The sequence below is a fragment of the Magnolia sinica genome, chromosome 1, assembly GCF_029962835.1.
Source record: "Magnolia sinica isolate HGM2019 chromosome 1, MsV1, whole genome shotgun sequence".
Taxonomy (NCBI): domain Eukaryota; kingdom Viridiplantae; phylum Streptophyta; class Magnoliopsida; order Magnoliales; family Magnoliaceae; genus Magnolia; species Magnolia sinica.
This window is the reverse complement of record NC_080573.1, coordinates 131,192,649-131,206,418: the sequence shown is the minus strand read 5'-3', so window position 1 is coordinate 131,206,418 and position 13,770 is coordinate 131,192,649. Positions and strand designations below refer to the sequence as shown.

General features: G+C 36.9%; 1 protein-coding gene across 5 annotated transcripts in view; it reads right to left on the bottom strand.

Moving 5' to 3' along the window:
• The window catches only part of LOC131217372 (zinc protease PQQL-like), a 43,824-nt gene that overhangs the window by 2,131 nt on the left and 27,923 nt on the right, over positions 1 to 13,770 (bottom strand). For 4 of the 5 annotated variants that reach the window (XM_058212295.1, XM_058212289.1, XM_058212310.1 and 1 more), the window contains exons 18-20: positions 13,433 to 13,543; positions 13,232 to 13,312; positions 4,184 to 4,378 (exon numbers count right to left, since the gene is read on the bottom strand). In XM_058212295.1, the coding sequence (XP_058068278.1) occupies positions 4,184 to 4,378; positions 13,232 to 13,312; positions 13,433 to 13,543 (387 nt within the window). The remainder of the gene's footprint in view (positions 1 to 4,183; positions 4,379 to 13,231; positions 13,313 to 13,432; positions 13,544 to 13,770) is intronic. The other variant, XM_058212302.1, reaches the window with a different exon arrangement.

Below are 13,770 nucleotides of genomic sequence, written 5' to 3'. Positions count from 1 at the left end.
TAATTTAGAAAAGGTAAATTATTTTATTTTATTTTTATAAGAGAGTAAATGAGTATCATGCTCGTTAGATGAGCTGGTAAAGACAGTGTAGTGTGTGTGAGTGATCCGGGGTTCGATTGCCGATAGTCTTACCTTTCAAGAAAAAAAAAAGGAGATTAAATCATATATATTCTCTTTAACGTTAAATTGTAGAGGTTTTTTTTTTTTTTTTTTTTTTTTAATGATTTCTTACTTCTTAACTACTCAAAACACCAAATTGATGTATGCCTTATTTGTATGGATTGTTACGATCATGTTGACTTATATGTATTGTGGAATGATGGTTAGAAATCAAAATATCTTTTTTTGGTCAGTCTACATAATCAAATGCCGCTTTTCCAATGTAATTCTACATTCAAGAAAGGTAACAGGAACATAAAATTATTAAAGGATCCTTGTATGATTTTAAGGAAATTTCTTGAAAGACAAACAAAAAGGTAAGATAAGAATCCTTTAATGCTACCATGACATGGTATTACTTGGTGCATATTGATGGCAAAAGGATAATTGCTAAGTTTTGATTTCTTTTTTTTTTTTTTCTGATTTCTTTTTATTTTCATATTTTTAAGAAAATCATTAAAAAAAAAAATAATCTTACGATTTATAATACAATTCAACCCCTATTACGATTTGTGATACAATAACAATTTTGACAACATTGCCTAGAACTACTACCAATTTTTGGTTTTTCTTGAGCTAGGCACTGGGACACTTGGACATTCATCAACATGACATGACAATCCAATATCTACACAGATTGTCCTGCTGATGTCATAAACACGCATCACAACTTTGACAGTACCTTAAGTGGTGTGTCCAAACACTTTTCATAAAGTTTTTTTTTTATTGATTTTTTTTTTTTTTTTGTAATTATGTTGAGCTAGCCAAAAGCTTCTTACCTCTCTCAAGCTTGCCTCCATTCTCATGTCGAAGAAACCATTCACATGGACTTGCCCAAACACTAAGTACAAGTTCATTTTTATTATAGTTATAGGTACGCAGCTGACATGATAATAGTAGTAAAGTAGCATAGTTGTAAACTAGTAATGATGACAGTCATCATCATAATAGTAGTTAGACAAGATTGCTGACCAAGAAGTTTCCCAATTCCAACCTCTCTACTAAAAGACGTACTATAAACCAAAGTTGTTTGTAAACTCAGATAGGTCCCATCCTATGTTTAACAGTTTTGGTGAATATGGAAAATCCGGAGAGCATAAATTTCTAAATCTTTTCTCTAATATTAAAAGATGCATGAAAATTCGTAGAAGAATTCCCTTCTTTCAGTCTGCATCCAAACTTTTGGAAATGAGTACTAGACCAGCCATATCCATTTCGTACATCTGTATCCAAACAGTATAGCTCAAACAAGTTGGACATACTTCTCAAAATAGAATCATATATAGGAAATCATTGGGAAAAAAAGAAGAAGAAAAAGATAAAAACCAAGATGTGAATTGTAAATGGATAGCCATAAACAGATGTGTGACTCTACAGTGCCAAGTTGATATTTTGTGAACCTCCAATGCTGGAGAATGTGGGAGCCCAGGTGATTTTCTGTGCACAAATCGTGCACCAAAAATTGGATAGGTTTCAGAGAGAACTATTGGGAGTACAGAACAATACACACCCAGCATTCGATAGAAAAGATGCTGTCTCCTCGAAACCATCATCTTGCGCTGTTGTTAATGTTGTAGTGACCAAGTTCCTCATTTTCACTAAAGCTAGGTAAAACATGAGTTGGACTAACAGAATGAAAATGAATTCACTCAACTAATTTTTTAATTAAATTAGTTAAATACCTGTCCCCCCCCCCCCCCCCCCCCTCCAAAAAAAAAAAAAAAAGGAACTGCATTATTGGACTTCAGATTGAACATTAACAAAGAATATAAAGCTCAAAGAAGAACATAGAACACACTGCGTAACGTGTTTTCTTTCTTTTGAATGAAGGTATAATGTTATTCCCTTTTACATTTTTTAGGGAACAGTTGAAATCCCGAAAGGGTAACAAACTAGACAGCATTGAAGACAAAAAAAAAAAAAAATGATAATGCCACACAAAACCAACAAACACATTGCTTTTGGGATTGACATCTAATATTAATTGGGAGCTCTCTTTTGGAATACCAACCTCCAAATGAATCCCTGTGATGATAAATTAATTCTTTTCGAAGATCTCAAGAAGTTGCTGTGCAAGGCAAACATTGATCTGCCAGAAGAGAATTAGAATGTCCGGAAGCATTCATCAAATGGGAATTTATTAGTGAAATCTATGATGCCAATCCTTTCATCTGAAGACAGGATGAAAGTGCCGTGTGCAAAGGAATGGCAGGCCCCAATCCCGCTATGGGTACAAGCATTCGCGTGGCTTGTTATGGCAAAACAAGATCCTCAAGCAGACGATCTGAAAAAGCATCAAATGCCCCTGCCTAACATGTGCTTCATGTGCTGGAAAATAGAAGAAAGCTTTTGATCACTTGTTCCTCCATTCTGATGTAGCCAGGGAGATGTGGTGATTTTTTCACATGTTTGGCACTGAATGGGTTCTCAACAGCCCTCTTTCCGATCTAATTAGGCAATGGAATGCCAGTCCACTTCAACAGAAAGGATATAATTCTCTGGAAGATGCCTCCTTATGGTTATGTTGTGGGGTTTATGGCAAGAGAGGAATAGTGAATTTTCAAAAACAAGTCCAATACGGTTGAATAACTCAAGCATTGGCATCTCCTCTATGATGCTTAGCCAGGCTTCTTTCCCTGATTGATTTCAAGTGATGCTCATATTAGCAAATGTTCGAAGTATCAGTATCGCTACAAGTTTCGCTGGCCAGGGATATGGAAACAATATCGATATCGCCGATAATATCGCTGAAAACCAGAAATACGGGGAAACATGGAGAAAACGGTGGAATTTTTAGCAAAACTTCAGGAGATGTTAAAATGTACATATTTGCACATTTAGAAATTTAAAAATAAAATAAAAATAAAATAAAAATAAAAATAAAAAAAATTGCAAAAAGAATGCATACATAACAAGTTTCCATTTAATGGGCCTTAAAAGTATGTGTTATTGTAAGAAATCAGTCCAACCATCCCATCCAGCCTATTTAACCATCCAAACATCTATCGATATTGCAAAATATCATTTCACCAAGAAATCATCAACAATTGGAAAGGAAACGGAAGATTGTTGTCTCAATACGCGTGTTACGATATCAATAATATCAAGATATTATCAATATTATCAATGACAAATTGAACACTACATATAACCATGTGCCCATGAAAAAAATTGAAATATATTTTTTTTCCCTAATAAACAAAATTTTAATGATATCAATTCATTGGCGATATTAGTAAAATATTGTCAATACACTTATGATACAAGCATTACCTAGAATTTATGTAGTCGAAAATATTGGTGATACATTGGCGATATTGATGCATTGGTAATGCAAGCGACACCTAGAATTTATATAGTTGAAAATATTGGCGATTACATTAGCGATATTGATACGTTGGTGATACTTAGCGATACATTGCTAATACCTGGAATTTTTTATACTACCAGCGTTATCAGTATCGCTACCAATGTTATTGGTATCGCTGAGCTCGAGATAAAGATAATATCGGAGATAATTCAAACATTGATATGAGGATATCATGAGTGGATGGAGAAGAGGACTTCTAATGGATCTTCCTAATGGGAGAATTTTGGTTCTATTGTTTTTGGTAAGTTTGGATGTCATTATGATAGAATCGCTGTAGTTCCTTTTCAGCAGCCAAAGCCTCATTTCCAAGTTACTGATGAGGGTTCCTTTCCTATTCACCTGCCCACAATTTTTATCCCCTTTGTTTTGTTTAATAAATTTGTCTCAATTCAAAAAGAAAAAATCAAATCTGGCATTAATTTCTCCACACATATTGAGAAATTAACTTCAATTGCTAGATGTTTTTTTTTTTCTGTTGGAGAACAAGCATCGATTCTTGTATGAATTTCAAGCAAATGAACTATCATATCTGGAATGAGAAGCAACCAAATATCCCATAGTATGATCTAAGAAACAAAAGAAAGAAAAAGAAATCCATGCTATTTCAACTTGCACACTGAATAGAGAAGACCTTACAAAACAAACAAATCTAACCTTTGCATCTCGACTAAATTTGTTGGGCATATACTGAAAGAATGGCTTAAGCAACCTTAAGCGAGACAGCTGTGGCATTAGAATGACAACAGTATATTGTTTTTTGCATGGAGAGGGCAGTATCCTTCGTAGTGCCAACTGTGCTGTGGATGGTCTTAAAGATTCTCTTACATTGCTTCGTCCTTCGTCTTGAACCTGAATTAAAGTTATTCATAAGAAAGGATGACAGAATGGAACCTACTGAAGTTTGTTTCATTACTGAAGAAAGAATCCATGAATGGAAATGGAACCATGTATTCAATGTGCTTTTGTTACTCAAGGAAGTTCGAGCTTGTGTAAACATCAACATAGCAGTCAAAGTTCTTTATGGTAACCAGCACTAATGCATACACTCTTTTGCGAGTGAAACAAATAGTACTTCTATTCATAAGGCTAAGAAATGCCATTTTTTTTTTTAATTAAAAAAAATAAATCCACATCACTTTTTATTTTATTTTCATTTTATATGCCACATAAATAATGAATCCTGGTTGTTATGTGCATGAAGATTAATGCACATTCTTTTTCTTTTTTCTTTATTTCCAAGTAAAGCGAATACTGCCTCTATTCATAGGGTAAAGATATTCAACATCTTGACACAGACACACTACATTTCGATATTCCAGATAAACCTTGGTGTAGACCTGCTGTCATCTGTATGAAGAGTATCCTGATGATGACAATGAAACAAGTTTGTAATTTTCCTTCCATAACAGATTGCAAACTTCATCAAAAGAAAAGGAGTACAAAGAAACAGTCCACAACAACAACAAAACTAACGCGTGGGAAAATGCTCCCCATCACCACAGAACACCCATTAACACCCTCCTTTAACTTAAGAACCCACTTCTGAGTGTTTTTTCCCCCTCTATACATGAACAGAAACTCCTATATTGCAGCATTCATTAAATGTGCTAGTTTCCAACGAAAATAAGCTTGTGATTGATGTATGCTAGGCATGCCTATATAAATATCTCATAGCATACATAGTTGATATATATATATATATATATATATATATATATATATATATATATATATATATATTGTAGCAAAGTTATGGAGTGAGTGTTTGGGAAAGCGTTCTTGGAAGTTGGAACCAACACTCCAGCTCCAATGTGTTTGGTAAACCCAGAATATTCTCAACATTTTTTTATCCACGATGGTTTTAAGAAACAAACTCCATGAAGCTATAAAATAGTGCTTCAAGTCTCGGGTTTCTAAAATTCTAGTAAAACCTCTTGAGGACAAAAAAAAAGAAGCTCATAGGACCGTGGGCCAAAGCAGGCCCTGAAGATTTCCACTGCATTTAACACCGAGGAAACTAGCTAAGGATCAGGGTGTCCCGTATCCGTTACGATACGGCCGTATCGGCCGATACGTAACGGTAACGGCCGACACCGTTACGCGATACGAGGTTGAAACGGGCACCCCCCGATTGTGGGCCTTGAAAAATAGGGGAAAAAAAAATAGGGGGGGAAAAAACCATACCTTTTTTTTTTCTTTCTTTTCTTCTTCTTCTTCTTCTTCTCGGACTGATGCGGCTACAGCTGCAGCCCTGCTGGCCTTCTTCTTCTTCTTCTTCTTCTTCTTCTTCTTCTCTCTCTCTCTCTCTCTCTCTCTCTCTCTCTCTCTCTCTCTCTCTCTCTCTTTTCCCTCTTTTTCTTTTCGGTTTCCCTCTCTGGTATCGGAAAAAGAAATCGGAAGTAGATTGGCTGGTGTACCACACACCAGCTATATAGTTGTTGTAGGTATGTGTCATGCTAAGACGAGTGCTGACACTCCTCGAGCTCCGAGTTACATGAACAGTTCAAAGGAGATCAAAGTTACTTGGGCTCCACAGTGATGTATTTATTATATCTACACCGTTCATCTATTTTTAGAGATCATTTCAGAGCATTACCCAAAAAATGAATCATATCCAAAGATCGTCTGGACCACACCAAAAATAGCAGCAGAGATAATGATTTTCACCGTTAAACAATTCGTAGGGCCCACTATAACGTTTATTTTCCATCCAATCTATTCATAAGGTCAAAAGGACCTGAATGAAGAGGAAAAACAAATTTCATATTGCTCCAAAACTTCTGTGATCCCAAAAAGGGTTTCAATGGTAGACGTTCAATCCCCTACTGCTTTTTGCAGTGTGGTCCACTTGATAATTAGATCTATATTATTTTTCGTGTCAAGCCTTAAGATGAGCTCGTCAAATGAATGGACGGTTTTGATATAACACATACCTCATGATCAGACCCACATGACTTGCTGACGTCAACACAGCAGCTATATAGCTGGTGTGAGGTACACCCACGGTACGCTATTATCGCTCCATGTGCCGCGTGAGCCCCACCATGATGTATGTATTTTATCCATGCCGTCCATCCATTTTACCACATCATTTTAGGTCATGATCCAAAAAATTAGTAAGATCCAAATCTCAGGTGGACCACACCATAGGAGTGGTTATAGAATGCTCACCATTAAAATTTTCAAAATATCTTAGGGTCCACTGTAATGTTTATTTTCCATCTAACCTGTTAATTGGGTCACACTAACGTGGATGAAGGGAAAACACACATGTCAGCTTGATCTAAAACTTTTGTAGCCCCTAATAAAATTTTAATGGTGGACGTTTAATTTTTGTTGTTTCTTATGGTGCGGTCCACCTGAGCTTTGGATCTGCCTCATTTTTGAGCTCATGCCCTAAAAATTTTTGGCAAAATGGATGGACAGTGTGGATATAACACATTCATAACGGGTGGGGCCCAAAAAACTTTGACACTCGTGTGCTACACTTCACAATCCGAATCCCGCCTAATTCGGGCCCTTAAAAAATTGTACACGAGACATGTATTAACTTAAAATTTACCAATTAAATTATGGACTATGGTTGCTAACTCACAATGCCAAAATCAAATTGTTTGAATAGTTTTAATTGTTAATTTGTGGACGCTTATTTTTTAAAATAGGGCCTTTTGATTTTTTTCATGATTCACTGTCCAATAAATGTCCACCAATTCATAAGTGGGATAATGCTAATAAATTGCATGAATTTGAGGCTGATTTGGGGCATGGATTGGTCCTCCAAGTCAGCCCCAAATTGGCAACGCCATCTACCTGAATTTAATTTCATTTTTTTAAAAGAACTATAGGGAGAAATGATATCAAATTGTTAAGTATATAAATTAGATATTTAGAAAATTAAATATATGAATTTTGTAGTCAAATTCAAGTTATCTGGTTCATAAATTCATCAGACAGTCCGATACAACTTCTCACCAGAGAGTGGACCGTTACACCACCATAAACATGTTCCAATTTATAAATGAATGTATATTTGGAATGCTTAGAATAGTCCGAATTTAATCCATATTTTTTTTATATTTTTTTGGCAAAAAATAAATAAATTTGCACGGTTATGGGCCGTTACGCCCCCATATCACCATTACACCCCCGCATCCGTATCGGTATCAGAGGGCACCGTTATGCCAACCGATACCGATACGGGATACCTTGCTAAGGATGAAGTAGCAAGACAGTCCTTAACTATAGGTTGGGTTAGCACCCCTCTCTTGTATTTTGTTTCATCATTTTGTTGTGTCATCATTGGATCGGCTCCCACCCAACAACAAACGTCCACCTGCTCTAAGGAATGGCTGCACCTGAGGCTAAGGACCTGCTGGAATAGAGGAGTGAACTACAATAACACTATTTATAAAATAAAAATCTCCTACAAACAGTGATAAACCTTAATCAGTTCAAAATCAGCACTTTCTATGGAGATGAGGTCCTAAACTCTAATTGACTCAAAATCATTTGAAATGCAATACTGCTATTTCATAGTGGATTTATCGGGTCCAGATGCATCAGGGATTCAGGATGCGTAGTGCTACAGTGATTGGACAACTCTGACCTCATGGACAGGTTATGCGCCAAAATTGCAGTGATTGGACACCACTGACCAACCAGTTGTGAATTTTGAGTTGGAATGTGGACCATTGCTCTATTTTGATATAAATAATTACTTTTACAGGCCACAAATTGGATGGCTATGGTAGTCCAATCCCGTTGCTTCTGAGATCACCTATCATGTCATGGTCCACCAGATCAACAATTCAAGCACCACAATTTTACGTGTGAGGGGAGAGGGGGCTGCATGGTACTTACATGACATGAGCTGCAAATTAGCATTCTTATTAACTTTATAATCTTGATGATTATTGACAACCACAAACAATTGAACAAAATTAATAAACAATCCACAAAGATAAAACAGAATAGCAAACAAGACTATAACCTACAAATTATATTCTACTCAGTGCAGCTTTAAAGATGCATTTTTCTTGGTTAGGAGTGAGAACACGGGAACCATGGAGATTTTCTTTATTTGACCGCTCCTTATGTAAATACACCCGATCCTTAACAAAATACCCATTATCAGTGTTGTCAAAATCCTACGATTTACAATTTACGATTAACGATTTGAGTCGAATCTTAAGCAAAACGATCTAGACTACATGCTTGAGAGGCTTGGATGCGGTTCAAAATGGAGAGGTTGGATCAACTCTTGTGTCTCCTCTTCGTCGTATTCTGTCTTGGTTAACGGATCTCCTTCCAGCTATTTCAAAGGATCTCGTGCTATCAGGCAAGGAGACCCACTTTCTCCTTACTTATTTGTAGTGGTGGGAGCACTCAATATGATGCTTTAGAAAGTGGAGGTAAATGGCCTAATCAAGGGATTCTAGCCATCTCCAATATGCCGATGATACAATCCTCTTCTACGACACCGACACGGTGGTGGTTGATAACCTTCAGAAGATCATTGTATGCTTTGAGGCAATTTCAAGGCTGAACATTTATGTTCCTAAATGTGAAGTGTTGGGGATCCATACGGATCAGACATAGCTAGCTCATCTTGCGAACATCTTCAGGTGCAAAGGTAGCTCTTTCTCCTTCTCTTACCTTGGTTTGTCACTTTGTATCGAGGAGCCCCCTAAGCATTTGTCGAACAAGGTTGTTGAAAGAATTGAAAGGATATTGTCTTCGTAGAGACATCAATGTCTTTCGCTTGGAGGCCGCTTGATTCTTATCAAAATGGCCTTTTCATATACTTTGTCTCTTTTCAAGTGCCCGAAGGCAGTGCTGGACAGACTTGAGAAATTACATAGAGATTTCTTATGGAAAGAGGACGCCAAAAACAGAAAATTCAGCTTACTCAGATGGGAGAAAGTATGTAAGCCTATTGAAGAGGGAGGCATGGGTTTGAAAGATCTAGGCCTTATGAATGATGCTTTACTTGGCAAGTGGCATTGGAGGTTCGGATTGGAGGCTGGGAAGCTATGGAGGGATCTTCTTGTTTCTAAATACGGCACTCGTGTGGGAAAGTGGAGCACAAAACCATCTTTTCTTTATTGAGCTTCTCATGTTTGGCAGATGATAGTCTCCAACAGAGCTAAAGTTTGGGAAATTGTCTCCTTTTTGCTCAGAAAGGGAAATCGAATTCTCTTTTGGGTTGACCACTGGTGCAAGGACACTCCTTTCGAGAGATTTTCGAGCATTGCCAATATCGCAACAGACCGCTATATCCTTGTCAACCGTTGCTACTCCATGGTGGACGGATCAGTTGATTGGTCTCCCTCATGTCAAAGAAATATGTCGAATGCGAAATTCAACGAGTTCCTTAGTCTTCTCGACTTCTTGAAGCCCTTCATTTCGTCACCCCAAGAAGAAAACTCGATGATTTGGAAAGCACAGCTCTGGCGTATTCTCGGTTAGATCTTTCTATGGTTTGATCTCTAAGCCGACCACCTTAACTTCCTTTCCATTCCACCAGTGGTCTTATGGAGCTCCCCCAAGAATCACAGCCTTTGTTTGGCTTGTTGGGAGGAAGAGAGTTCTGACAATAGATAACCTCCAGAGGAGATCCCTTATTCTACCCAACATGTCTGATGTGCATGGAAGATGCGGAGTTGGTCAATCACCTCTTCATACATCGCCCCTTTGTGCGTAAAGTGTGGAACCACTTCTTCTTGGTATTTCAGATACCTTGGGTGATGCCAAAATCCGTTGATCTCCTCTTATGGGCTTTGCACAAAGTTGCTATCAAGAAACCCCCAAAATCTATCTAGAGGCTTCTCTCTTCAGGGATATTCTGGTTCATTTGGAAGGGCCGCAAAAGTCGTTGCTTCGAAAACAAGAGTCCTTCCATTGAAGATATAATCTGTTTAGTGAAATTTGCGGTCTCGAAAAGGGCTCCTCTTGTAAAGGCATCAATGCTGCTAATTTTGACTTTTGGTTTTTGTCTTAACAGCTGGTTTGTATTCTTTCCCGGCCTTAGGCGGTTTTCTTAATAAAAATCCAGTTACCTCTCAAAAAAAAAAAAAAAAAAAAATTTTGAATCCCACCTTTAAATCCCTTTATATGAATCCTACGATTTTATGATTTGAATCCTACGATTTATATTCAAATCCCGATTTACGATTTAAATTATATTTGTTTTCTTCTATTTTAAGCTTTAGTCGGCTTTCATTTTATGTTTTTAAACTGGTGGAGGCTTTAAGAATCATTTAGGAAAAACCTTTCAAAAAAAAAAAAAAGAATCGTTTAGAAAAAGGTAAATTATTTTGTTTTGTTTTTTATAAGAGATTAAATGAAATATCTTCTATTCAACGTTAAATCATAGAGCTTTATTTTTATGATTTCTTACTTCTTAACTGGTTGAAACACCAAATTGATGTATGCCTTGTTTAGAATGTTTTTATAGATGGTTATGATCATGTTGACTTATATGTATTGTGGAATGATGACTAGAAATCAAAATATCTTTTTTCATCGGTCTACAAAATCAAATGTCTCTTTTCCAATGTGATTTTACATTCAAGAAAGGTAACAAGAATATAAATAATTAAAGGATCCTAGTATGTTTTTTAACGAAAATTTCTTAAAAGACAAAAAAGAAAAAGAAAAGGAAAGATAAGAATCCTTTAACACTATCATGACATGGTATTACCTGGTGCACATTGAAGGCAAAAGGATGATTGCTAAGTTTTTAAATTTTTTTCTAATTTATTCATATTTTTAAGAAAATCATAAAAAAATATTACGATTTACGATTCGATTGGCGATTCAATACGATTCACCTATTACGATTTGCGATATGATAATAATTTTGACAATATTGCCCATTACCAAGGACCGTTCCTTATAACCAACCCATTACATACAAAAGACCTGTTACACAGAAGCCCAGGATTCAACAGACAGATTGCACTCTTTTAAGAGCTCCACGCTTGAAGGCCACTCCAATGCATCAAGTTTGGCTCTCCTAAAAACTTCCACCTCTGCTGCACTCTTATCGCGGAGACACCTACTGTTTCTTTCACCCCACAAGGCTCAGAAAACAGCTGGCAGGAATAGCCTCCACAACCTAAGAAGTCATACTATTGTCTCTGGCATTACCAACTAAATGCTAAACAAACCGAAGAAGCGGTCCCATAACTCCCTTGCATAAGGGCAATGAAGGAATAAATGGTCGACTGACTCTTCATTCCGAAGGCATAGCAGACATTACATTTACTAGCACCATATTCGTCTTCCTTAAGTTATCCATCGTTAACACCTTATTGTTTCCCAACAACCATGCAAAGACTGACTTTAGGCAGGGCCCTATATGACCACAAGAACTTCGTGTGCCCTTTTTCCTCTCTAGGACAATGGCCTCGGAGAGTGTCGTAGAAGGACTGAACCATGAACCTCCTGGGATCATCTTTTAACCACCTCATTGAATCACGATCCACATATGAGGGGGAGACGTCCCATAGCTTCCTTGATAAAAACAAAAATTCGTGTTCTTCCTCTTCCCGTAGGTCACTACAATAAGGGGGAGTGATTTAGTTATGCAAATTGTCAACCCTAAGATGCATAATTATATTGTATCATACATCCTAGAAAGCTTCCCATAAGAAGTAAAGAAAAGGGGAAAAGCGAGGAAGAAGAGAAGGCTGAAGAGGAAGAAGAAGACAATACGGTTCTTCATGATGACATTGATGATGATAATGCTGTCACCAATGACGACAGGGAAGTGGAGGATGCATCAAGATTGAAGAGGGGAAGGGATAACTTTTTGGTCCTTTGTTTTCTTTATGAAATTTTATACATTTATTCCTTTGTTTTCTTTTTGAAATTTTATACATTTATACTAAAAATGCATAGATGAGTGGAATGAGTTAAAACTTTATTATTGAGTGACTGTGACACACACACCTATTTTACCGGTTCTCCATTGATAATGCCATTATATGTTACTTTTCTTGACGCATATGTATATTGATGGAAAATGGATTGTTGATGTGTTTTCTTTTTCTTTTCTTTTTTTGAGTTTAAATAGAATTTTGTTCATTTTTGTCTGATTTTCTAGCAAGACCAGAAAATCTTGCGATTTATGATACGATTTGCAATACAATTCGATTCAGACCCTCCTATGACTTGCGATACGGTAACGATTATGACAACATTGCTGATGGAGGATGATTTGATACCTCTTAAATTCACTGAAGTGACATTCCCCACACATTCAAGTAAAACTTATCATCCTCATCTTACAGATTTTTCTCTCTTGCAGATACTCTATTGTGTATCTAATGTTTTAGTTTTATCAATATCCCACTGTTGTAAAAGATGAAGAGAAAAGGAATTTGTCTAATGAGATCAGCTCACTCAGATCCATTTAGGCAATTAGGTTGGATTAGGTGTAGCCTCTATCTTTATGTCCACTTAAAATGAATAAAAGTAAAATTCTACATTCATATCCATATTTCTACCCTTGTGAGCTTGATAACACCCTTTTTTCAAAGGCAACATTACCAGGGATTGAACCCTGGATCGTTTACACACACTGCACTCTCTACCAGCTTGTCTAACAAGCAGGAGACTTGATAACACACCAGAGACTAGAGCACATCAATGGGCACAAAATGTTTATTACTAAAGCCCACATGCAAAGATGCCTACCTGGAAAGAAGCACTAATGTCACCAGAATAAACCCGTGATTGGTAGCTGCGCAAAATTCGATCCAGCCAATAATAATTTTCCTGAGAGAGCACAAATATGTCAGTAATTAATATGCAGTTGGAAGTATTCAAAATGCTTCCACACAAACCCTAAAAAACATCAACATATTAAACACAGAAGGGTATGCCCATGAAACTGACCTGCAGTCCATTCTCATGGGCTCGTTGTTCAATTTCAAGGATAGATAAAACATCCTGTTCTGAAGGCCCTTGCTCCTGAAGACGCAATATCTCTTCCAAAGCAAAGTCAACCTGCAGAGAACTTTTGATGGATGAAAAGGCAAAGCAGACTTCATGCAAGAAATGCTGGGGAATTAGGTAAACTGTACAATGTTTGTTGCAGCATTTTGTCAGCCCAATAAACTGAACAAGTTGAGCCCACCCTGGCAATCTGAACATTCAATGATGCGCCTCATCATACATGGAGATACTCCAAAAAAAAGTCCCCTGACAGATAATTCAAACCATCTGATCGGGCT